The following is a 27,657-nucleotide window of genomic DNA, read 5'->3' as shown; positions in this document are numbered from 1 at the left end:
GAGGACTGGGCTGGCTCTGCGGGCTTCTGGGGGTGGAAGCTCTCCTGCAGCCCCCCAATTACTCCCTCTCCCCAGATGGCAGCCTGCGGCAAGTGCAGCCGGGCTGATGGCCGAGTGGTGTGATGTGCCCAGTGTGGGCACTCAGGGCACTCCAAGCCAGAACTTCTTTGCAAGCGGGGCACCCCTGAGAACTGTGTGTCCGGGGTGGGGGTCGGGACCCTTTAAGCGCAGCCCTCGGCTAGCCTGAGACAGCATCTCCATGCTCTAAGTCCTCCTTTTATGCCCTGCCGGCACTGCTTCCGGCCATCCTTAAGCCCTGTTCAGAGTCCACTCAATGTGGACTTGCTAGTTCGAACTAGCAAAACGCTAGTTCGAACTAGTTTTTAGTTCTAGATGCGTTAGTTCGAACTAGCTTAGTTCGAATTAACTAATTCGAACTAAGTTAGTTCGAACTAGCGCTGTAGTGTAGACGTACCCAAAGAGAGAATAGCTGGGGTGTTTTCTGGCTCTGACTTTTTTTCCAGTCACCCTTTGAAATGCCATCTCAGCACCCTACTTCCAGCCAAAATCTCTCACTCCCATTCCAGTCCACTCCTGCACCCAATCTCCCACCCAGACTCTGCCCCCAGCCCACTCCTGTACCTAGCACTGGCACAGACTTTGCATCCACCCCAGCCTTCTGCCATCCCAATGCCATTTGGTCCAGTACTATTCATTTGTACACCCTGCACATTTTAGATTCAGAAGCGCAATTAGCAAAACTACTCTATCCCAGGAAGCCATCTTGGTTATGACAATCTTATATCTTGTTTAGATGAAGCATTCATGCAGCCCACTCACTAGGTTGCTCATTGCTGATTTGTGGGATCAGTGAACATAAGGCTGGCATCCAAGTGCTATGGGGGAATTTATGCTTTATGAAGGAAACCATGCAGAACACAGCAATTTTACGTCATTTCAAACCTAAACCAAGTCAAACATAGTGGTTTTGGCCAAACTTCACTTCAGTACCAGGATTCATTCTAATGTTGAACTCAAAGTGCAACTCAGTGAGTATGAACCCATCTGAACAAAACAAGAAAACAAAAAATATTGATCATGAAACCTAGGCTCCCAAATCACTTATGTACTTTGAAATCCTTTCCGTTCACACTGGGTACTAAATCATACTAAGACACTGCCTGTGGAACTTTACTTTCCAATGAGTACGTCAATTTGTTGCTTATACCATGACTAGATTTCAGGGTATCAATTTACCACTATGCAGTATTACCCATAGTTCCATATTAATATAAACAGAAGAAATGGAGGACAAAAGATATTGGTTTATTGACATTTCCAACATCTCAAAAACAGTCTGGGAGTGAACATACATCAACACCAAGGATACAGCTATATCTGTGTCTATGGATCTATATCCATAGCTATATCTGTGTCTATGGATCTATATCCATAGCTACCCATGTCTAAAATGACATATCACTGGAAGGAGAGAATTAATTTTCTATGTCTGGCAAAAAAAATTGCCAAATCCTTTTTTACAAAATAAACGTATGGCTCTAAAAGAATATATTGTTTTGATTTCAAAGAGCCATACATTTTTAATTACATTTTTATTTCATAAATAATTATTCAGCTCATTATACTTTCACTTTGTGCTTATATTAATCTCTCTTACCTGTTATAGTTGCTTTATTGATGGATGGTTGGTTACACATGGGTGACCGTCTGACAACAGGAAAAAAAGCATAAATGTATAAGGTTTTATATTAGGGCATTCTTTAAACCATGTGTATGAAAACACTTTTATTTCAGAGATTAGATTGTGTTGGAATGTATAGAAACTGACAAAAATAGTTCATTTGGAGTACATACAAAGGTGAACAGAACTCATGAATGAACCTCATACTGCTCCTCATCTTGCAAACTCCAGCATGGGATGTTTTCAGGAATTACAACAGAATTGAAGAATCATACTTAAACACAGTTCACATTTACTTATATTTAAATGGAGTTGTATGACAGTTTAGGAAGTCCCAGGTCCTTATCTAGCACAATAGCTCAAACCTCATGCAGAACCAGGCCTGCACATCATCTCATACAATTTTACATTAATTAAACTGTAAAGTTTTGGGGATGGTTGCAGTGAATCCCTACATAATCCCCATTTTCAGTAATATGCTAGTAATTCTTTGGAGTTTCCAGAATTTGTAGAGATCTGGAGTGAAATTTCATCCTCACTGAAATCAGTGATTGACACTGACTTTAGAGGTGCCAGGATTTCCTAAGAATAATTCCATACCTATTCAACAAAGTACTTAAAGAAGCAGTTAAACATTTCAAGTATGTGAATAGTTCTGTTGACCAAGGTTAAGCACAGACATAAATGTTCTGCTGAATGAGGGCCCAAATGTGCTTTAGCTGAACAGTAAGAAGCAGTAAAAGTAGTGAAGAAACGTGAAAAGAACTGCAATATTTGGTTACAGAAAGTCACTTTATAAAGAGAATATTTCTAAAACAATCTAAAATATCATTGAGATTTTCAGCCGCTATTATGCAGTATTTTCAGCCATTTATTTATTCATTCATATTTCTTAGCTGTCAGTCTTTTCATTTGATACACCCAGGGCTGGGCTTTTACAGTTTTATTCTGCTGATCTTCTTTCATGCTTTCTCACAAAAACTGGAGTGTCTATGGGCAGATTTTCTGACTTCATACTCCTAAGTGGCACACAGAAAACAAAAATGTCCCTCATTCACCTACTGGGGATTTCCTCAATGTAGAGGAGTCTCCAGCAGGCACAGAGTTGACAGAACCTACTCATCCCTGCCACAGGAGGAGGGTATAGAAAGGAAAAGAAGGAAGGAACGGAGAGTAATGCACTCCAGTAATGGTCCACTAAGAGACCGTATGCCTGCTTCGGTCAAGTTAGCAAAGCCCCATGGCTGTTTTGAAGTGAGCCAAAGCTGGGGAAGAAGATTAATATGCTGTAAACATCTCTCTGATAAGCTCCACACTTTGCTGTACCCAGTGAACTCTGTGAATCTGTCCTTATATCAGAAAATGCTTAGAAAGAACATATTTTAACTGTTGTATGTCTGCAAACCATAACTAGTACAAACCCCCAATGTCCTCAATGAAATCCTACAAACCTTATTAAATACTCTGAAACCTTGATTCATTCCCTTAACACCCTTCATCCTGTACACTGAAGGAAGCAGGCCTCCTATAGGAAAAAATATTCTGTGACCCTGTAATTAGAGACTGAAGATTATTGTGATGTGTGAATGCAAGAAGATAGTATAAAGGGGAAGGAACAGACAATCTTAATTCTATCATTGCCTAATTTGATTGCTCGCTATGTAACCAAAATACATTCTCTTAATTTAGTTTTTAAAATCTAATATAATTATGTGAAAATTCCTACTGCATACATTAAGATAAACTACTATTGCTTTGATATTAAATATGTACTGATATGATGCTTTTAGACTACAATTTAAATCAACAGCATTTTGGATAATAGCTAAACATATACATATTGTGAGTTGGAATGTGAGAAGTCTATTTGTTCTAAGACAGACTGAGTGAATAGTGGAGTTAAATTACCAGATCCTTTGCTGCCATAAAGGTGACATATTGAGAGGGTGCAGAAGACTTGACAGATGGAAAATATTTTGAGCATTCAAGTGGACAAGTGAAACACAGAGATGGGGTTGCTTTTGTGGTGAACAAGAAAAAGTTACTTCAGTGAACAGCTGGAAACTGGCATCTGAACAGTTTGTCATTGCATGTTTTTCTACTGCCTGCAACAAATTATGCATAACTGTGACCTGATGTTATGTACCAACAAAAGAAGCAGAAGAGGAAGAGAAGGGTGGATTTGATCAACAACCAGATGGCACTGTAGTCAACACTCCCGATTATGATATGAGTCTAATAATGGGAGATACGAATACAAAGTTTGGTAGCAGACATAGTAAGCAAATGAATAGTGTTAGACCAAATGGCATTGGGATGGCAAACAATAATGGGGAAAGATTAAGAACTTTTTGTGTACAAGATTACATGATCAAATGGTCAAACTAAAAACCAGGGTGACTACATCATTATCAGGAAAAACAAATAGTTATCATTGGATGTTAGAGTCTATAGTGCAGAGTGTGGCAGTGATAATGAACTACTAATGAGAAAGTTTGAGATTAAATTAGTCCAGAAAAAAGATGGGTACAATTGGTTGTTGATAAGTTAAAGGATAGTTCTGCAAGGAAGGAACACAAGGTGGCAATTGGAGGCCATTTCAGGTCATTAATTTGTGAAAAGACATTTCACTATAAATTGCATGGGAAATATTCAAGAAAGTGATATAAAACACAGTGGGTGAAATTATTGGAAAGCATATGCAGAGAAGAAAAAACTGAAGAAGCAATGAAACACAAACATTACAGAAGTGTAAATAAGCCAAGACTGCTGGGAAATCAAAAGAACTAAAGAACTATGCAAAGATATCACAAAGAATGGTCAAGCAGAAGTTTTGGAATGAAGAGGCTCAGGGAGGCTCAAAATGAGAAAGAATCAAGAAACAAAAGTAGGAAAACAATTTACCAAAAGGTAAGGTTGTATGGCAACACAATCAAGCTAATGATGCAAGCAGTAAAAAGGGTACTGGTCCATTGATAACACAAGTCGAAAAGGTGTTGGAAGTAGGAAAGGAACATTTTTGACAAACTGCTGAACCTTGTAGTTCATCCAGATGCAAGTATTCTAGATATGCCAGATGAACAGGGCAGCTTACAAAACAGAATACAGACCATCACTGAACTGTATCAGAAGAAAGAGAATGAGGAATGACATAGTTAAAAATGGGAGAGCTGCAGGAATACACAGTAGAACAGGTGAGCTGTTGTTAAAAGCCAGCGAGACAAGTGCTATGCAAATATTAGAAAAAATAAACAAGAAGGTATTGGAGCAAGAGCAGATAGCAAAGGCAATAAGGAATTTTTGCAACAACCTTGAAGAAAGGGAGATCCTGGTGATGGTAATAATTATAGAGGTTTAGGCTTATTTTCAGTGTAGGGAAAAATCATGACAAAACTACATCAACAGATGAAGTCCAATTTTAGAGGAAATAGCGGTGAGAAATACATCGGCTTCGGTCCAAGCAAAAATTGCACTGATCAGACATGCTCCAACAGTCGATGAGGAAAAAAACAAAAATGGGGATTAAAGAGGTTTGCTGTTTTTACTGACTTCAGTAAGGCTTTTGATTTAATCAGGAGGGAAGCATTAGAGAAAGGAGCAAAATCATATGACGTTCCAGATAGCATGATTGGAATTATAAAAGCAAAAAGTTATGCCATAAGAATTGGTAGAAAATGTAGCAACCAGTTCAAGTCAAAGTTTGATGCAAAGGCGGCATGGAAGCAGTGTTGCTATTCATTTGTTATTAATCTGAATATTGGGAATGATAACTGACTCAGAGGGTTGACATGTGATAATCTAGAGTTAAGCTCCTCAATTTATGCAGATGACATAACTGGCAGACACATTTGAATTAATTATGATAATTTTCGCTACCTTGGAAAACAGGTGTAGGCAACTTGGACTTAAAATAAGTGTCTGGATAGTGCACGATTGCTTTTTTTTTGGTATGTAAAACAGGTTACACTGTTAAATATTGAGACTACATTTCTATAGAAATGTTGGGGAAAATGTGTTATTTCTGCTTTATAATCAGAAATAAGTATGTTAAGATTTGATTACCATATATTTTCAAACAAATATTTCACTGTCCTGGACTGAATAGGCAGATTTTTACCATGTGTGTAGTGGCTCATACTCTTGGGTGCCAGTTTGAGGATCCCTTATACATGACTAATTCAATGCAAATCAGAGACATTGCACAGAACTTTTTCCAAGTTTGAATAATCACATTTGAAATAAGAGAAAATGATGGCTGTTGCCTTAGTTTTAATGTTTAACTCTGTTATTTCAAAATACTAATACAAAATTAACTGGTCATATCATTTGGGATCATTGGAGTTTTACAAGTCTAATAGCAAAGGATGCACTTTGAAATAGAAGACTTAGCCCTGGGTTCTAACATTTAAAAAGCACAACTCCAAAAAGTTCAAACAGGAAAAGGATCCACACTCACTTGCTGGGTGCCCGATCTTGTAAATTGGTTAATGCAGCAAAATTATTCCGTACAGTACGCAGGCTGGCCAGCACCTGGAACAAAGAAAGATGTTTCATTCTAAATTCTTGCTTGTGTGATACTGATTTATTGCCACTGCTCTGTGTTACAGGCAAAAGAAAAAGGCATTAGAAAAAGATTATAAAAAGTTTCCAGTATTGTTTTCATGTCTGAAGCCTGAACATTATTTAACAATAAACCTTTTTTAAAGCAAGTGCAACAGTCTACTGCTTTTCCCTCTTCACTAAACAACTCATTATTTGTTTAAAGGCAGATTTATTTAAAGAGGAAGAAAGATGTTCACAGAATACAATTTGTAATTCTCTAAAATGACCAAAAAACGATTCGTGTTTTGAGAATGGCCCACTAATGATTACATGATTTTCCATTTACTACACATTAGCAGGCTTTTATATTTTATATCCAGTTTGAATTAAATGTACTGAAATAAAGTTACCAGATTCATGTGCCTTGCCTATGCAAACACTAACAATTATGTGTGTGAAAATATATACAGACCAATGCTAGACCTTTTTATAAACAAAGGATAACATCTGCATTTCCACATCCAAAGCTATGTATGGGACACATCCAGCCCACTTAATTAACCTCATAAACATGGGTCCTACAACTGACAGGTACTTCTTCTGCTGTTATATACATATCTCAAGGTTTCTGTTATTTGCACTCCAATTCATCTCATGAAGTGGGTTTTGCCCCTGAAAGCTCATGATCCTATATATTTTGGTTAGTCTCTAAGGGTACGTCTAGACTACATGCCTCTGTCGCCAGAGGCATGTAGATTAGGCAACCAGACATAGTAAAATGAAGCGGCGATTTAAATAATCGCCGCTTCATTTAAATTTACATGGCTGCTGCGCTGAGCCGACAAACAGCTGATCAGCTGTTTGTCGGCTCAGCGCGATAGTCTGGACACGTGAGTGGCGACATCAAAGGTATTTGTTGACCACCCAGGTAAACCTCATCCCAGGAGGCATACCTGGGTGGTCGACAAATACCTTTGATGTCGACACCCGCGCGTCCAGACTATCGCGCTGAGCCGACAAACAGCTGATCAGCTGTTTGTCGGCTCAGCGCGGCAGCCATGTAAATTTAAATGAAGCGGCGATTATTTAAATCGCCGCTTCATTTTACTATGTCTGGTAGCCTAATCTACATGCCTCTGGTGACAGAGGCATGTAGTCTAGACATACCCTAAGGGTATGTCTACACAGCAAAGTTAATTCGAAATAACAGCCATTATTTTGAATTAACTTTAATAGCGTCTATACATGCAAACCGCTATTTCAAAATTAATTTGAAATAGCGGAGCATTTAATTTGAATTTGGTAAACCTCATTCTACGAGGAGTAACACCAAATTCAAAATAGCTATTTTGAATTAAGTGCTGTGTAGACACTTAATTTGAAATAGAGGGCATCCAGCCCTTCCCAGGGAGCCCTAATAGCCACACTGGGCACAACCAGGAAAACTTACTCTCCTCTCCTCTCCCCCAACCCCAGAGCCACTGAAGTGGTAGACCTTGGCCACAGTGCCCGTGCCAGCTCCAAGCTTGCCATCCCAGAGCTAGCAGTGGCCACTGGGGCCATTGACCCAATGCCCCCAAAACATGAGCCAGTAAGGACTTAGTTCGGATTAACTTCAAACTGCCGCGGGTAGCTGTAGGCAGTTCGTTCGGACTAAGGGGGATTTAAAAATGGTGGCCGGACAGGAACATGCAAATAAAGCCCAGGATATTTAAATCCCGGGCTTCATTTGCAACCCCAGTTCCCTGATTTGCCTACCTAGCTCGAATTAACGAGCTAGTGTAGACATACCTACTATGAGAGTGTCTTCACAGCAATTACATTATTTTGAAATAATTTTGAAATAACGGATGGCTTAGTCCGACTTCTGTAAATCTCATTCTACTCAGAATAACGTCTATTCCAAAATAGCTATTTCAAAATAAGGCATGTGTAGATGCTCCACTTCTGCTATTTCAAAATAGCCCCTCAGCAGGGCCGTTCTAAGTTATTCCTCCTGGGGCAGTAAATCGAGATAGCACGTCTACATTAGGGAAGCCTGCCTTGGACTAATTTTGAGGCTTCCCTGCAGTGTACATGCGTTATTTTGAAATAGGATATTTTGAAATAAGTATTCCAGAATAGCTTATTCCGAAATAACTGTGCAGTGTAGGTATAGTCCTAGTCTACAGGACCTTACTTTAAAATGTGCTTTAAAAATATTTAATGAGTGTGTTGCTGAGGATTATAAAATCATATATTTAAAACAAATATCATTCCTCCCCCCAATTACTGAGCTGCTGATGGGCCTAGAGGCATCAATTTAATAGTACTAGTTAGGGCCCCATAAATCCAAAAGACGTCCCTGACCAGGGACTAAGCTTTTACTCATTCTTTACTTAGTTCCCCTTTAAAGCTAATATATTTTGTACCAGTGAAACAATTGGTCAACCTCACCTATCTATTTTTTATTGTCCTGGGGAGCTCATAGCAGGTCTCATTTGAACGTTATATAAAGTGTAATTAAGATTGGCAGAAAGATGTCTAGCAATTGTAAAATTGATAATGCAGCAGATCTTTTCCAGTGCAAGGGCAGACAACTTTTCCTTACTGAACCAATTTTTTCCTGGTATATCCCAGAATCATAGAATCACAGAGCTGGAAGAGACCTCAGGAGGTCATCAAGTCCAGCCCCCTGCCCAAGGCAGGACCAATCCCAACTAAATCAACCTAGCCAAGGCTTTGTCAAGCTGAGACTTAAAAACCTCTAGGGATGGAGATTCCACCACCTCCCTAGGTAACCCATTCCAGTTAATAGAGTTGCAGCTATAGAGAACTTGGGTACATTGTGGTGTGAGTTTGTGTGTGCATGTGTGTGTGTTTTGTACTGGATGCTTGTCAGGAGATTACTAGACCTAGGAGGAATATTGCTCTATATTTTGTTGTTGTTTCAGTGGTAATTCCTTATGTGTAGTTATTGTGGGAAAGCGTTTGCAATTTGGCAATCTGAAAATGGTTAGGCTCAGTCTTTTCTCATCCAATAAAAGGAAAATAGAGAAAACCTTATGTCCAGCTTTGAAGAATTTCACCAAGTTCCCTGTCAGCTACAAGAGTTTATAAAACATAATAAAAGTAGGTTGCAAAAATGAAAACTAAAATAATATATGTAATGCTGCAAGTGAACATATTCTGTGCAGAAATAATAAAATATCTGCACATGAAAAGCTGAAAGTGGCTAATAAACTCTGGGTGACAAAGGATATTTAAGGATATTTAACAGTTGTATCCTGTTGATGGCACAATGCTACTGTGGCTTGATACAATATTTAAAGAGAAATAAACCTAAGTTATTTTGTAGTTCATGTAACTGCTTTTTACTACACAAGTAACCAGGGGAAAAAATCTATACGAAACAGTCATGGCAGAATCAGCTTGTTGACAATGTTATTTTTTTCTTTTCCTTCCCCAAATCAAGCAAGAAATCTGATTTCAGGGTAAGAGACAGAAAATAATTGGTGTGGCCATAGGGCTTTTCAAATGTAAACCATAATATCACCTGATCACAAGATTTCGTGTCTTATTACTGCATATGGCTATACAATAGTTTGTGCCTACCTGAGCAAATGGTGTCACAATCAAGTCATCTCCATGTCTGGAAAATAAACAAAATTATAGATGTTATTGATGAATATTCTCATTGAAGATACTTTAAAAAATCAGGACTTAAATTAAGTCTTATAAATTACTTTAGTTAACCTCAGTTTTATTCTTCAACATCCATTCATCCCAGCTGCTTTTAAAATGCTTCTAAAAGGAAAATATTTAGTAGTTGTTCAATTTGTATACTGCTTGTTGGACAGACAGAATGAATTAGTAAAGATCACATCTTAAACTTCCATTTCCCCCTTCTTTGAAACTAAATGGAATATCTTTCATATAGGAGTTAACCAGGTATGCCTGTGTGGCTGGTAGCATCTACATTTAGCTTTGGTGGAGGGACCCAGCCCACCTAAATATTGAAAGTGATTTGAATTAAGTGTTACTAACAGATTATAATTTGTGAGCACTGGATAAGCTAGTAGCTGCAGATGACTGGGGGCTGCATCACAGACTAATAAAAACCTAATAAAACTTATAAACTGACTCACATATCTGAAGTTATATGGGAGTATTACCTAGTGTGTGCTGTTGTTGTGGCAACTGCACCCACACCATACTAGGTGATGTAGGCGCAGGGTGTCATGATGATGTGTGTTAGTGGAGGAGGAATAGCGGGAAAGGGGGTGTCTCCTCAATAATGAAACCTTGTTAGAGAAACTGGGTTATGATCTAAAGTAATTCCCACTTGCCTGATGAATAAAATTTCAAATTTATACATGATCTACCACAAATAGTCATGGCCTGTGTGCGGTATTTTGCACCTAGTTACCAAAGGCAATGAGTAACCACAGGCAAAAAAACTTGGAGGGCTGTTGTATAATACAATTTATCTACTCTTTAATGAAATTTTCACAAAATTGTGATTGACAATGAATATAATATAATTAGCACGACAGATATATACACAGTCTAAGTCATTGTTTGAAATATTTTCCCCCAGATATGCTCCAGTAACCATATATAAACTGCTGTTTGCCTTATGGACAATGTGTCTAACATTACTTTTATAAAATAAAGGACTCCATTACTAGAGTTACCTGGCACCCATGTTATTTTCAGGAAAAAAAATAAGGCTAATTTTGTTCAATTAGCAAGAGCTAAGGGTTTCCAATTTTTATTTTTAAAACAAGGCAAAGAGAACAGTCAATAAAAACCAGAAAATGATTCACAAAGAAATAATTTAATGGGAGTTTGATTTTAAAATGCCTGATGCATTGTTCAATAAATATGTTACACAGGCTATAAATAGCAGCTTTAGCACCTGAAATCATGAATCCAAAATTATTACTGAAAGTTTTGTATTATAATGTGCTTACAATTTTAAACCTATTTTCAATTAGGTTTAAACCTATTTCCAGCTTTCTACCACTGGAAAATTTAAATATATATAGAGAAAGAGAGTATGAGGCTGTGAAGGCTAGGACTATAACAGAGTTTAAAGAGAAGCTAGATAATTTCATGCAGGTTAGGTCCATAAAAGGCTATTAGCCAGGGTATAGAAATGGTGGCTCTGGCCTCTGTTTGTCAGAGGCAGGAGAAGGATGGCAGGAGACAAATTGCTTGATCATTGTCTTCGGTCCACCCCCTCTGGGGCACCTGGTGTTGGCCACTGTTGGCAGACAGGTTACTGGGCTAGATGGACCTTTGGTCTGACCCAGTACAGCCATTCTTATGTTCTTATGTTTAAAAGAAGACTTTTCATATTAATAAAAGAATCACTTGAAAGGAACTTTTATGATTAAAAACAGAAAACTTACTGGCATTTGTTTTGCTAGAAAGCAACTGTTACTCTTTAATAGTGCCCACAAGAAAGTAGGTAATTTATAGGTGTTGCAACATCGTGGTCCCCAAAAAAGCTGTGAATATCAGCAGACAGGCCCAGATCAAATGGAAATTAGGAGCACCTTTGAGAATCTGGACATAGTATACAAACAAAGGATGGGGAATAGGATGAAATAAAAAGCAGGAGAGTGAGCAATGATGTATACCATACACCTTATTAGTTGATTTTATTGTCATCTCTTGTGTTAATATTTAGGTGAATGGAAGAACAGTTTTTTGGGGTGGAAGAATTGTATATTTTAAGGGGGAGTTCTTACAGAAATCAGTGAAGGCATGGCTGACTCTTTAGGAGTCTAATTTATTTACCCAAAATCTTGTGCAAACAAGATTTTACCTCAGCAACTTGGCTGAGGGCAGAGGGTTATGAGTTCACTGAAGTCTGTCTGCCCTACTTGAGTCTACTCATTTCCTCCATCCTAGCATCTTTACCAGTAAGGCCTTCTTGACCTGGAATGAGTCCTTGGAGTCATGCATCTTGACATCACCTGTGGGAGGTTTCCTGTTCATAGATCTCCTGCCCACAGAGATTAAACCACAGTAACTTTTCTGTGAAACTGCATATAGTTCCTCTATGATTTAGAGTTCCCGTGGCTGCCTGGTAACCAGATAGGCCTCCCTAGGGGCTTGGCACGTTTCCTTCTTTTTCAGAACCTCTGAGCACTCTTCCTAGGTTCCCGTTCCTGATGAGCTCTCTAACCAACAGAGGCTACCCTAGGCTATAGGCAGACTTGGGTGGGAAATATTTCTATCTATCCTGATGCTGGCAGGCTGCCCATGGGTAGAGCCAGCTGAGGTTCTGAAGAGCAAGAAATGGCTACCACATGGATTGCCAGGGAAGCACTTCCACCCCTTCCTCGATGCTTCCCACGCTCAGGATTGGTAAGATTATGGATGTGGTTCAGGGCTGCTTCCTGGTAGTATTGTAAGCATTGCTGGGGCTTTGGCCATAAGTGTCACTAGCTACTAAGCTCCATGTTGGGGCCCAGCCCACACCTACGACTCCGCATCTGACTCCACAAGCCAGGCTGTTTGGGAAGCCGTTGGCCCTTCCTTTCTGGCCCAGCTGCCACCCTGGACTTGCTCTAAGGCTGCTGTTTCAACTCTAGTATCCACTGCTGCCAGAAAGCAATTCATCCAGACTGGTCTTGTCTGCCTGTAAATCCAATCTATCTGTCACTCAGGTTAACAGCTCAGTATGTCCCTACAAAGATGCTCAATGCAGCATGCTTTATTGAAGGTCTGATCCTAAGCGGGTGGAGAGGCCCTATTCTAAATCCAATATCATAGAATCATAGAATAATAGGACTGGAAGGGATCTCGAGAGGTCATCGAGTCCAGCCCCCCGCCCTCAAGGCAGGACCAAGCTCCGTCTACACCATCCCTGACAGATGTCTAGCTAACCTGTTCTTAAATATCTCCAGAGAGGGAGATTCCACCACCTCCCTTGGCAATTCATTCCAATATTTGACCACCCTGACAGTTAGGAATTTTTTCCTAATGTCCAATCTAAACCTCCCCTGCTGCACTTTAAGCCCGTTACTCCTTGTCCTATCCTCAGAAACCAAGAGGAACAAATTTTCTCCTTCCTCCTTGTGACACCCTTTTAGATATTTGAAAACCGCTATCATGTCCCCCCTTAATCTTCTTTTTTCCAAACTAAACAAGCCCAGTTCATGAAGCCTGGCTTCATAGGTCATGTTCTCTAAACCTTTAATCATTCTTGTTGCTCTTCTCTGTACCCTTTCCAATTTCTCCACATCTTTCTTGAAATGTGGCGCCCAGAACTGGACACAGTACTCCAGCTGAGGCCTAACTAGTGCAGAGTAGAGCGGCAGAATGACTTCACGAGTTTTGTTTACAACACACCTGTTGATACAACCTAGAATCATATTTGCTTTTTTTGCAACAGCATCGCACTGTTGACTCATATTCAACTTGTGGTCCACTATGACCCCTAGATCCCTTTCCGCCATGCTCCTTCCTAGACATTCGCTTCCCATCTTGTATGTATGGAACTGATTGTTCCTTCCTAAGTGGAGCACTTTGCATTTCTCTTTATTAAACTTCATCCTGTTTACCTCTGACCATTTCTCTAACTTGCTAAGGTCATTTTGAATTATGTCCCTATCCTCCAAAGAAGTTGCAACCCCACCCAGTTTGGTATCATCTGCAAACTTAATAAGCGTGCTCTCTATCCCAATATCTACATCATTGATGAAGATATTGAACAGTACGGGTCCCAAAACAGACCCTTGCGGAACTCCACTTGTTATCCCTTTCCAGCAGGATTTAGAACCGTTAACAACAACTCTCTGACTACGGTTATCCAGCCAATTATGAACCCACCTTATCGTGGCCCTATCTAAGTTATATTTGCCTAGTTTATCAATAAGAATATCATGCGAGACCGTATCAAATGCCTTACTAAAGTCTAGGTATATGACATCCACCGCTTCTCCCTTATCCACAAGGCTCGTTATCCTATCAAAGAAAGCTATCAGATTAGTTTGGCATGACTTGTTCTTCACAAACCCATGCTGGCTATTCCCTATCACTTTATTACCTTGCAAGTGTTTGCACATGATTTCCTTAATTACCTGCTCCATTATCTTCCCTGGGACAGACGTTAAACTGACCGGTCTGTAGTTTCCTGGGTTGTTCTTATTCCCCTTTTAATAGATGGGCACAATATTTGCCCTTTTCCAGTCTTCTGGTATCTCCCCTGTCTTCCATGATTTTTCAAAAATCATAGCTAAAGGCTCAGATACCTCCTCTATCAGCTCCTTGAGTATCCTGGGATGCATTTCATCAGGACCTGGTGACTTGCTGACATCTAACTTTCCTAAGTGATTTTTAACTTGTTCTTTGTGTATCCTATCTTCTAAACTTACCCTCTCTCTGCTTGTATTCACTACGTTAGGCACACCTCCAGACTTCTCGGTGAAGACCGAAACAAAGAAGTCATTGAGCATCTCTGCCATTTCCAAGTTTCCTGTTACTGCTTCTCCCTCCTCACTAAGCAGTGGGCCTACCCTGTCCTTGGTTTTCCTCTTGCTTTTAATATATTTATAAAAGGTCTTCTTGTTTCCCTTTATGCCTGTAGCTAGTTTGAGCTCATTTTGTGCCTTTGCCTTTCTAATCTGCAATATGTAAGGAGTTGCTTTCTTGTTAATCTGATTCCCAGGCTTGGTGAAGCTAAGTCATGGCAATAAAATAGTTGGTTATAAAGGGTATCTAAGGTAGTGGTGGGTGGTCAGTAATGTCTCAAAAATGTCAAGTCACCACTGCCTCTACCCAAAATTGGAAGGGGAATTAGGAGATGCATCCTCTTCCTATTGCTACGAGCAATGAACTTTCAGAGTACCTTACAAGTAACTTAAAGTAGATAAGACTTCAAATCTCTACCATTCAATTACCAAAATCCGTGGCTTCTCAGACTCCCGTCCGTCTTCCATTATGTAGTCATGAGCTATCAGCAATCCATTAAAAATTTGAGGACAGCTCAAAATATAGAATCTTCGAAGTGTAGGGCTGGAAAGGACCTCAAGAGAGCTTCCAGTCCAGATGCTGAAGTAGGAACAAGTAAACCCAGATCATCCCCTCCAGATGTTTGTCCAATAGGTTCCTATAAATCTTTAGTTATGGTAATACCACAACTTCCCTTGGAAGCCTAATTCAGTGCTTAGCTACTCTTCTAGTCAGAATTTTTTCGCTAATATTTAAATTAGGTCTCCTTTGCTGCAAAGGAGCAGCACCTTTATGTCTTCTCCCACCTTCAGTGGATATGGAGGACAACTGATCACTGTTCTCTTTCTAACAGCCCCTAACATATTTGAAGACTGTTATTAGCTCTCTCCTCAGTCTTTATTTTCTCAAGAATAAACATGCCCAGCTTTTTTAACCTTTTTTCATAAGTTAGGTTCTCTCAACCTTTTATCATTTTTGTTTTTCTCTGGACTCCCTCCAATTTGTCCACAACTTTCCTAAAGTTCGTCACCGAGACTTGGACACAATACTCTTGCTGAAGTCCCACCAGTGCCCAACAGATTAATACAGTTACTTATGAGGTCTTATGTATGACATCCTGCAGTTACACCCTAGAATAAGGTTTACTTTCTTGCAATTGCATCACACATTCAGCTCATAATCAGTTTGTGATCCATTATAACTGCATGACCCATTTCGGCCGTATTGCCATCTAGCCAGTTATTCCCATTTTGTAGCTGTACATTTAATTTTTCCTCCTTGAGTGTAGTACGTTATTGGTTTCAGATCAATTCTCCAATTTGTCAAAGTTTTTTTTAATTTTGATGATGTCCTCCAAAATGCAAAAAACACCATCTGCAAATTTTACAATGTACTCTCCACTCTGTTCTCCAAGTCATTAATGAAAGTTTTAATGGACTGATCCCTGCAAGATTTCACTAGACACACCCTCCCAATATGACAACAAACCATTGATAAGCTATCCTGTAAGTAGTTTATCAATTGATCTTTCATCCAATTGTGCACTCACCTTACAGTAATTTCTTCTAGACTGCATTTCCCTAGATTGTTTATCAGAATGTCATATGGAACAATCAAGATATATCATAGACTCATAGACTCATAGACTTTAAGGTCAGAAGGGACCATTATGATCATCCAGTCTGACCCCCTGCACAGTACAGGCCACAGAATCTCACCCACCCCCTCCTAGAATAATCATCTTACCTATATCTCATATATTGAAGCTTTCAAATAGTTTGAAGACCCCCAAGATGCAGAGAATCCTCCAGCTGTGATCTGTACCCCATGCTACAGAGGAAGGCGAAAAACCTCCAGGGTCTCTGCCAATCTACCCTGGAGGAAAATTCCTTCCCGACCCCAAATATGGCGATCAGCTAAACCCTGAGCATGTGGGCAAGTCTCACCAGGCAGACACCCAGGAAGTTCTCTATAGTAACTCCTATCATCCCTCCATTGACCTATTTCCCACTGATAATGAATGGTCAATTAGTTACCAAGATCATGTTATCTCATCAAACCATCCGCTTCATAAACCCATCTAGTTTAATCTTGAAACCAGATAGATCTTTTGCCCCCACTACTTCCCTTGGAAGGCCGTACCAGAACTTCACTCCTCTAATGCTTAGAAACCTTTGTCTAATAGAGAAGTCTATTGCTTCTCCCCATCTACTAAGCCAGTAACCCTGTCAGAAATGGAAGTAATGTATCTTTTCATGTGTCATAAAGTCTCCTTTTTACTAAAAATTATTTATATAATATAAATAAGATCACAGGTGAATAATGGCACTCCGAGAGCATTTCCCATACTTCATAGCATAGATGTATTTAGGGGATTAGAACGTAACATGGTTTAGAGTCAATATGGGGTTAAACTAGAGACCACACTTTCATGGCATTGCCTGGTCTGCCGGATAGGCACCTGGAACTCTCATGAGGATTAACCCTGCCTCTGGAAGCATTAGCTCCTGCAGCATCAACTCCACTATTGCTATAACTCAGCTGCAGAATAGTCAGCCAATCACAGCAAGTAATGCTGCTAGATAAGAGCAGGAGCAGGAGCAGCAAGAGCATAGAAAAGCAGTCTCTCATGTACTGCACCATGCTGCTGGAGCTTCTTTTTCGTACAGATCTTCAGGAACCGTAGGATTCCAAAGCTGTGCTTCCTACCCATTCTGTACCCATCCATCTCCTCCCAAAGGAATACATGCCAGCATATTTGAGAATCTGAGCACCTTAGCCTTCACTGGTGATTGATTTTTTTTTTTTTTGCTTCTTTCTATTTGAGTTCTAGTTGCATTGTATTCCACTCAACTGCTGAGGAATGGCACAGCACTTAGCTCTTTAGAGCGAACATTATTATATAAAAGCGACGAGGAGTCCTGTGGCACCTATAGACTAACTGAAGTGTAGGAGCATAAGCTTTCGTGGGCAAAGACCCACTTCGTCAGATGCAGATTCAGACTAACACGGCTACCCCTCTGATACTTGACATTATTATATAGTTGTTTAATCAACTAAAACTGGTCAGGTATTTAATGTTCACATTTCTAAAGCTCCCTCAGGTAAGTATGTGATTTTGGGGAATTTCAATTATTTTGATAAAAGTGTATCATTAAGAGCCCAACTACTGAAGCTCACAAAACGTGAAGTAATCTATTAGGCTGCAAATTAGTTTGTGCTGTGAACAAACCCTCAATCCCACATTTGGCCAGGGGTTTGGGTCTGGATAGACTTGTCCACAAAATAGGCAGGAATGGACAGAGAGAGAGAGCGTCCCTAAAGCAGCAGGAAGACAAAGTGATTAACTGCAGCTTCTCAAGAATATGCAATAATATCACATGCTGGTCATACCCCGGGGTGAATCTTTTTGTAGCAGCAGGAGCATAGAAAGGCAGCCCCTCATGTGCTATCTACTGTGCCAAGCTGCTGGGGCTTCTTTTTCATAAAGATCTTCAGGAACTGTGCCTATCATTCCATATGTAGGGGATGAATCAAGCCCGGCATCTCTGGATCTCATCATAACAAAAAACAAAGTCAAACAAAACACATCAATGATCTTTTTCAAGAAGAAGTGCAAATAATACATAATTTTCTATTGACTTAGAGCAGGGCTACTCAACTTTGGAAACCCCAGAGGCCACAGTGATACTCATAGCACATGCTGATGCCCGCAACTTAAGTGTGGTTGCATATACATGCAAATATATGCAAATAGTTTCTTTCACTCTGACTGGCATGAATACAAAGCACTTCCCACAATGCCCTGGTGCTCCTGGCACCTTCTCCCTGGGGACTAGAAATGTCAACACCCTGTACCCATCTATTCCACCCAGCCAGCCCATCAGCTTGTGTCTTTCAATGCTCACCCTACTTGGGAGATGCCTCGCCATTGTGGAGGAGTTCCCAATGGAAGCATGTTCAAAGGATCCCACCTGCGGGCTGCGTGTTGAGCCCTGGGTAAACCCAACCACACCATGGGCCGCAAACAAATGGGCCATGAGCCCCATGTGACCCACAGGCTGTGTGGTGAGTAACCCTGGCTTAGAGGGTACTGCTGTGTATTAAAACACAACAACCTATGTTTATCCTGCTGTTTCCTTTTCAGGTGGTATAGAGCAGTGGTGGGCAACTTGTGGCCCAAAGGCCGCATGCAACCCATCAAGATTTTATGACCCATGAGACATTTTGTTTACTGTTGCCCGGGTTCAGGGTTACCAGATACTGCTGGTTTCCATCTGCATAGTTTTTTCCTACAGGTGTTACTAAAAAGAGATGCCTGTAAAGTCAGAGCACGCAAAGTGAGGTTTGTGCTAATTGCACACAACTTTGACTGTGAGAGCCATGTGCTCCCTCTGTAGCTAAAGCTCTGCTATGGTTCAATCAGTACTCTCCGTAAATTCTAGGTATGCAAGCATAGTTAGCAAAACTACTCTATTCCTGGAGACTATCTCATTTGTGACAATCTTGAGGCCCACTGAGATGAAGGGTGGCCACTCATGTGGTCCACTACCTAGCCTACATTGTCCATTCCTGGCATAGAGACTCGTAGCTGAAACTGTCAAAATTCTGGTTAGCCTGGTGTTGCTATAGCCAGAAAGCAGAAAGAAGAAAGTGAGTAATGTAGCGTACAACACAAACTACTAAAAATAGACAATGTTGTTAATTTTTAAGGTTGGGAGAAATGGTTCTGATACCTATTAGCATGACACAATTCAACAGGGTCCATGCTTACTCACTGGGATATCCGTATTTATCTGTTCATCTCTATTGAACTCAGACATGAAAGTAGGTAGGTAACGAATAATTTTCAGATATCATCAAAAATTTGAAAAGATTAGCTTAATCTGAAAAAAGACCATTCACAAAATAATTACTAGCAAGTAACTATCAGATTCGCAAAACACAGGGACAAATTTACAAAACCTGAAATGAACAATTTTCATATATTCCCATTTGTTTCTCAAGCTACATTTTTGCGTGCAAAAAGGCCTGGTGGCAAATTTTGCACAAGTCACTGACAGAGCACTCTGACACATTTAATAACCATTACAATTGAATTACTTTGCTCAGTGCCTCCTGCCACTCCTAGGCAGTGTTCCCTGCTGCTCCCGTAGGCCATGATTCCAGCCAATGGGAACAGTAGGGAAAACCACCAGGCAAGTAATTTCCTGTGCTACTGTTCCCCCAGCTGGGGGAAAAGGGAGCAACAGCATGCGCAGCTGCTTCCTTCACCCACAAGCTGGATCCAGCTCGTGAGGCTAACCCTCCCTAGCCGCCCCACACACACAGCGGGAAGTTGGCACTAGTGCTCCATCCTTAAGGAAGGAGGACACAAGGCTGGAGTGCCAGTACAGGCTCCCCACTGTAGAGGGACTGAGCCCTGAGCCCCTGGCCCACTTGCAAGATGATTGAGAACCACTAGGGATCCATGGACCACACTTTGAGAACCACTGATCTAATGCTATTAAAGGACAAAGGTGAAAAATGTTGTCCACGCCACATTCCCTCAGTTTTTCTGGTGCTGGCAATAGTCAATGGAATTATTTACATGCATTCCAGGAGCAATCACTGTGTTGAAGGTACCTATGTTAGGCACATCAAATTTCAAAGCATTCTGAATAACTGTTCAGATGGTAGGGCAATTACAACTATTGAACTTGAAAGTATATATAATGGTGTGGCTGAGAACTCTCGAGTCACTTTTCTTTATTGGCATGCAAAGAATGAACAGAATGTACATTTTCTTTAATGTCATTTCCATTTGAGGTCCTCCAAAGATTTAGTGGGTTCCTTCCACCGCTTTGAGTAAAACTCAACAAACTATTTTCACCAACATCAATAGTTTGAGCTCTAGTTAGTTCTAGCAAACAACACCTAGAAACATTTTGTAAAATGGCTATTTTGGGTCACCTTATAGCTTTTCAGTCCCTTATTCAAATGACCTCACAGTTGAGTCCCTAGTCTAAACCCAATCTGGCACTTCACTGAGGCACACCAGACTTCAAAGGAATGCAACTAAGCCTGGTGATTTTGGAGGACTTAGAATTGTCAAACTTTAAACAGAAATTGTGATGCATGCTTAACTAGAGTGGCACTGCCAGCCTACTATATGGACACAAGAAAACTGGATGCTTACAGGACTGACAGAGTACACCTGGAAAATACAGTTTTCAGATTATTTTTATAGTACTGTGTGATAGGTCATGGCAGATGTTCAAAAGGTGAGAAGTCCCACATCCTTGGGACCACTGCAGCAGTTAAAAAGTAAAGCACCTGAACTGTGAATGTGAGCCTGCCAGGATGGAGCTCCTAGAGAGGAGTCATGACTCATGAATAGAGGTCTCTCTCCCTTAAAGGCTGTTACCACCAAGGGAGCCAGAATAAAATCAATTCATTACCGTACTGACAGGTAATATAAAGAACACAAGATGGGCATAATATATAATAATGATGGCTCAGTCCTGAAGGGCAGACAGGCTCTGTATTGTGTATGGTTACAGGTGGTGGATAAGCTCTGCTGAAAGCCCTGCCTAAGAGTATATCTAGACTACAAGTTAAGGGTGTGATTTCCAGATCCCACAGACATATTTGTGCAGATCCTATTATAGCTAGCATGCTAAAAATAATACTGCAGTTACAGACCACATGTAGCTGTAGCATGGGCTACAAGTGCAAACCCACTTGAATCCCCAGGGTAGCCCATGCCATTATTGCCCATGCTATACGTTTAGGTATGATCATGCCATGAGGTCTTGCAGACAGTGAACAGAATGGCAGAATGGAACTTTGAGGGAAAATTACATATTGCTTCCTTCAGTGTTTTGAATACACATGTAAGAAAAAATAAAATAAGCTACAATATTGGCGCTTATTTTCAAATATGTGAGTGCAAACAGGTGGGTTTGGAAATATGATTCCAATGAGTGAGGATACGTCCAAGTTAATTCTTCCACGAGAAGATGCCAGTAAGACAGTTTGATGTTTTAGGAAAATATCTAATATACATTTACTATTTAGCTAACTGGTATTTAGGTCATGAGGATATGCAGAAAGCAATAAGAAATAAGAGAGAAGCCAAAAAAGGTAATGGAAATAACCCTTTTGAAAAAGCATTTGGCATCTACATAGCCTTCAAGAGAGTAAGCATAGTAAGCAATCAGAAATACAAGAAGCCTAGCTTTGGAAAACTGTATACAGAGTTGAACGAATGCCCTCAACTAGTTTAGAGGAAAATATATGCAATTGGGTAGACAAGAAACAAAAGAAAGATGGACTGAACACATTATTCATAAAGGATGCAGGAGGCAGACTACTTATGACAGGAGGCATACTATGTAACCAATGGTGAGAATACTATGAGGGTCCACTTAATGAGAACCCTTTATATGCCACACTATTATTATGTGAACCAGTAATTACATTGGTTGATGACCTGTGAGAGACAGATGTCAAAACTGCACTGTTGAACCTGGCACCCAGAAAAGAAACAGGTCTGGATGAAGTCAAAGCAGAAATTATCAAAGTCTTTAGAGAAGTTGGTGCACATTCGCTCACACATGTCCTGTACGCAGTTTGAAAAGAAAGGAAAATACCAAGAGAATGGAGAAAGCCCATATTGATACATACTGATTTAGTTGAAAACATCCACAAAGTGACCTCCTCATTCACCTTCCACCCACTCCTTAAAATTCTCATTTTCTGTGATGCCTATAAAAACTGGATAATGTTTAGGCTGCTGGTGTGCCGAGACCTCTGCCCATCATGCTGAGCAATACTATCTCATTGTTTCCTTGTACTCCCCCTGTCTGTTATTGGTTGTTTTATGTGTTGTCTTTATCTGTATATCTTGTAAGTGCTTTGCTGGAAGGAACATCTTTTTCCTTTATATTTGTATAGTGCATAGGATAGTGGGGTCCTGGTCAATAACTGGGGCGCTTAGCCATTAGGATACTTCAAATCAATTAAACAATCTATTTTAAAAGATCATGCATTTAATACTTCAACATTGCCATCTATTGGTTATATCTGTTCATAACACTACAAACTGTGCTGCACATTAATATTTCTTTAGTTTTTTCTGTCACTTGCTATCTTTGAAATCCAAAGTACTATCTTAAAACCTCCAACTTATGCTAATGTGTAATGGAAAACAGATCTCTCTAAACTTTTAAAGGCAATATATTTTCCCCCTGTACATACATAAGTACATTTTGTGAATTACATAAAGCTAGAGTTAATGCACCACTGAAGTTGAGAAATCAAGCACTCAAGAGTCAGAGAGTTCTAGGGATTTTCTCTGTTAAATTGTATATCCTATATATTTTGTGATATACATGTTTGACACAGAAACATTGATGTTTATATTTAACCAAAAGACAAGAATATAATAAATTGCAAAATGGCAAAGTACACAATATGGCAACAATTGTTATCTTAACTTTTCGAATTCCCATACATCACAGGCTTGATTTTTTGACTTGATGATGCTAGTGATGATGCTAGTTTTAGAAGTTTGCATTTATCCCCTCCTCTTAGTCACCTTTCCCCCCTTTACCTTTTTCATTTAGGAAAGAAAGAAAAAATGCACTTTTTGGCAGAAAAGAGCTTACCAGCTTGTCAGAGGCTCTATATTCTTGAGCTACAGCTGTTCATCTTGAAGATTAAACCTAACTGATTTTTCCAGAATTCTTCCAAATGCAGCCTTGATTTGAACACCACAATTATAAGCTAGGAAAACTGAGCAAAAATGCCCACGTTTATTTTCAATTGTTAGGTGGGCCCATAGGACGAAAAACACCATTTGTATTTATTGTATTGATTTAATTAACGATTGTTGTTTTTGAATTTTGAAGGAGCTGATTTATGGTGCCAAAAATGTAATACACCATTTTGCCTGGGCTTGTTGTTAACATAGGGTGAAAAGATAGCTAAAATGGGCAATTTCTTTTCTTTTTTAAATACTTACATGTCGCTGGCAATGGAAGAGTTCCTGGACATGGACTTTGGAGAAAGGTCATAGTCGCTGTCTGACCGGTAGAGGAAAGACTCTCTACGTTGACTATGAACAAAGTTAGCCTGCAGAATTAGCCCTGACCCAGGGCTTGTCATGGGATCCAAGGGACTCCGTCCCGATGAGGTGCCATTGTCCACATCAAAACTGTAAGAAAGAGGGGGAAAGGGTGAAAAAAAGATTTATGCTACCATCTCAAGAGTTCTGAAAATAACAAATGCAGATATAAAATCCAATACCTCTAATACATTTTTCACTAGTTAAAATCTTTTGTTAATAGTGGGAAAATCTACAGTTGATTAATGCCACAGAAAAATCAGTATCAGGTGTCACTGGAACTATACCATGGAATTGCTGATATCCAAAGAAAGAACAAGCGGGGAAAAGGATGGGGGAAACAAATCACTGTTAAGGTTACAAAAGACTACATGTTTCCTGGGACATGGGGTGTCCACTGATGTCACCATGAACGTAGTGTATGTGCTTTCACAGCTGAAATGTGTTCTGTAAGAGCAGAGACACAAAGCAGAGTAAAAACATGCCCAAGAGCTGCTACAATGGTCAACTGTATGAGGTACCACTGTGGGAACAGAGAGGGAAGGTGGTTTTCAATAAGTTACTCAGTCCTTTGCCCCAGGAACACATCAGCACCAGGGAGTCAGAGTCGGTCCAGAAGCTTTCCTCCTCCTTGCTCCCCCTCCCTCATGGTTATGTACCTTGTCTCCCACTCCAAGGGATATGATTCCTATTTATCTTCTTATATGGACAACTGCTCAAATATTAAAACAACAACACTTGTCCTATTTTCATTCCCAGTAGGTAGGAATATAACGTTTGAATGGAATTAAAGTGTGTGATTGTATTGGGGTACTACTTATTGTAATGATGCATCAAAGACATTATTTTTGCATTTATTGCTAATCACGGTAAGATCGGTGGCCATTCTTATTTCTTTAGGTAGTGAGTTCCATTATTTAGATTCAGCTCCTGATAAAGCTCTGTCTGCTAGTCAACAATTTAATTGTTCCCAAGGAGCACAAGAAGTCATGGTCACAGAGAAAAGGGAAAAGTGTTTTTTCAGGTAGCTAACACCAAATCTACAAAGGGATTTGACAACTCAGAAGAAAAAGCCTTGAACTGGGCTCTGTAATCAAAGGAGAGCTAGTTCAGCATGCACAGCATCAGAATGATGTGCTCATGGCAACCTGTGTTGCTTAGCATCCTAACCACTGCATGCTGTGCCAGATGGAGGAGTTTTTGTGGAACACATAGCTGAGTTTCTAGATAGAATGAGTTACATTAATCAAGTCTGCAGGTGATGACTATGTGGACCTCAAGGTCAGCGCTGCATCTTCTAGGATGGGGTACAGTCTTCTGGAGAGGCTCTGCAGGAGCTACCTGCTACTCTGGTGGTTTGTGCCTCTACAGGAATAAGCAATTTTATTTTCAGTGCTCCATAACAGAAAACATACTTGCAGTACTATGGGTGCTGCACTATTTACTTGGCATGGACCCGCTGAACTGCAAGTCTTGAAGGTTAACGTTGATTCTTATAGAATGCTGCTAAGGTCTGCTGCATTGAAGTGATTAAGGGTATGTCTACACTACAAAGTTAGTTCGAACTAACGGACGTTAGTTTGAACTAACTTTCATATGCGCTACACTAGCGCTCCGTTAGTTCGAACTTAATTCGAACTAACGGAGCGCTTAGTTCGAACTAGGTAATCCTCATTCCATGAGGATTAAGCCTAGTTCAAACTTACTAGTTCGAATTAAGGGCTGTGTAGACCCTTAATTCGAACTAGTGGGAGGCTAGCCCTCCCCAGCTTTCCCTGGTGGCCACTCTGGCCAACACCAGGGAAACTCGTCTGCCCCCCTCCCGGCCCCGGAGCCCTTAAAGGGGCACGGGCTGGCTACGGTGCCCGTGCCAGGTGCAAGCCTGCCAGTACCCAGCCAGCAGACCCTGCACCTGGCACGGATCGAGCCACCCACCCGATGCCCCCCAGCCCTCCCCCTCTTCCCGGGACCAGGCTGGCGGCTCCCGGGAGCTTGCCCGGGACCGCAAGAGGCGGGCACCCACCTGGGTTAGTGCAGACATCGTGGACCTCGTCCACGACCTCCACACTAGGCACAGGAAAGTGGCCGGCTAGGGTAGGAGAGCTGCCAGCCTGGCCACCCAGGAGCAGGTGTGCATGAAAATCAAGGGAGTCCACTGAGACCCCCGACCCTGAGCCCTGAGCTTACAATGACCGTACTGGGTCAGACCAAAGGTCCATCTAGTCCAGTAGCCTGTCTGCTGACAGCGGCCAACCCTAGGGACCCTGGAGGGGATGGACCGAAGACAGTGACCAAGCCATTTGTCTCGTGCCATCCCTCTCCAGCCTTCCACTAAATTAGTTCGAATTAGCACTGTAGTGTAAACGTACTCTTAGAGAGGATGGGTTAAATATTAAATATTCACTCTGAATTGGCTGTGTCAGATCTGATTTATCTATCAGTTATGGCAGAGACTGTCCACTACACTGTGTTTATAGTACCTAGCACAATGAGTCCCCTTAACATTACTGGGTACTCTTTCAAGTAGCCAGTAAAGAAAGAAAGAAAGAAAGAAGTTGGGAGGGGAGAGAGAGTGGACAAATTGATGATCCATCAGAATATTTTGGGCAGGGAGGAGAGATAGTAACATCCAAAATAGAGATGACACTGCTTAGTAAAGGAACAAATTCATTTAAAAAAGGATTTTAAAACATAGCACTTGGAGGAAAGGAGAACATCCCTCTCATTATCTCTCAGTTCTCAACAATCCCTTCTCTGGAGATAGGTCTGTATTGCATGAAGAGAGTATACAAAAGCCTCATAAGTTATGAGCTTATTTATTTTACTTTTATCCTCTCCTCAGTTTATCATTCTTCCTTGTCATTCTGCTGTCTTCTTTCTGGATTTCGCTTGAATGTCTTATCACCTCATATGCCATCTCTCACAAATGGTTTGAATACAGGAAAGGAAAATAAATTTCCAAAAAATTATTCAGTGCATGGTATTCAACAATCACTCAGGAGATGTTTTCAGCACAGTTCACTGATTGGATTATTGGTAATGTCCTGATATGCCTGCTTTCCTGAAACTTTGTCTTTAAATTTCAACTCCTTCTGCTCATATCTGAGTATGTTTCCTGTGACTAGGAACACCATCTTCTTACAAGGCACACAGAATTTCCAAATTTCAAATTAGCTGTGCTCTATAATTTAGGAAATAAGCATAGCATTTAAAGCCCTATGGTTATCTATGTTATTCTTCTTGGTCCTCTTCTGAAATAAGTGCATTGGCACCCTATTCTTTCATATTCAATTCAAGCTTTTCATTCTCACATTTAAAACATGTTACCCATCCAGTTCCTGACTTCATCTCTGTCCTTATTTTCTCCTGCAACCTGATTTTGATCACTAGTTTCCTCAAATCCTTCCCCTACTTTTTTTGCCACATTCTAGTCTCCATTAATTTTTTCTATGCTCTCCATGTACTTGAAAGGGCATTCCAGTCGATATTCACCAAACACTCTCCCACTCCTAAAAACTCATATGTCCTGCATGTGTATACATAAAATTCCCCCTACAGGTTGTCTGTGTTGCTGGGTTTATTTTTAATTCATACTGTATCTGTTTGAGTCTTTAGAATGGCAACTTCTGGTGGGGGGAAGGAAATGAGCTTTAGAAGTTTGTTGTTCTCTTACAATAAAGAACTAAATATGCCCTATGCTGCTGAAGTCCGTGGGAGATGCTTATGCTCACACATCTGAAAAATCGGGCAGTTTGGCAGTCAGGCCTGACAATTTTGGCCAAAGATAATCACAATAAATAGAGTTCCACTGGTTCAATCTTGTCTGAATATATCCCAGTGCAAAAACATCACTTAA

At 40.4% G+C, this 27,657-nt stretch overlaps 1 protein-coding gene across 9 annotated transcripts in view; it reads right to left on the bottom strand.

Moving 5' to 3' along the window:
- PDE4D (phosphodiesterase 4D) overlaps positions 1-27,657 on the bottom strand; it is a 1,060,501-nt gene that overhangs the window by 172,258 nt on the left and 860,586 nt on the right. For all 9 annotated transcript variants that reach the window (XM_075932865.1, XM_075932874.1, XM_075932875.1 and 6 more), the window contains 4 exons: positions 23,700-23,891; positions 9,839-9,875; positions 6,159-6,232; positions 1,679-1,728 (listed from right to left, as the gene is read on the bottom strand). In XM_075932865.1, the coding sequence (XP_075788980.1) occupies positions 1,679-1,728; positions 6,159-6,232; positions 9,839-9,875; positions 23,700-23,891 (353 nt within the window). The remainder of the gene's footprint in view (positions 1-1,678; positions 1,729-6,158; positions 6,233-9,838; positions 9,876-23,699; positions 23,892-27,657) is intronic.

The sequence above is a fragment of the Pelodiscus sinensis genome, chromosome 6 (genome assembly GCF_049634645.1).
Source record: "Pelodiscus sinensis isolate JC-2024 chromosome 6, ASM4963464v1, whole genome shotgun sequence".
NCBI classification, from domain to species: domain Eukaryota; kingdom Metazoa; phylum Chordata; order Testudines; family Trionychidae; genus Pelodiscus; species Pelodiscus sinensis.
The sequence above is the reverse complement of the archived record's forward strand: the minus strand, read 5'-3'. Positions and strand labels throughout refer to the sequence as shown.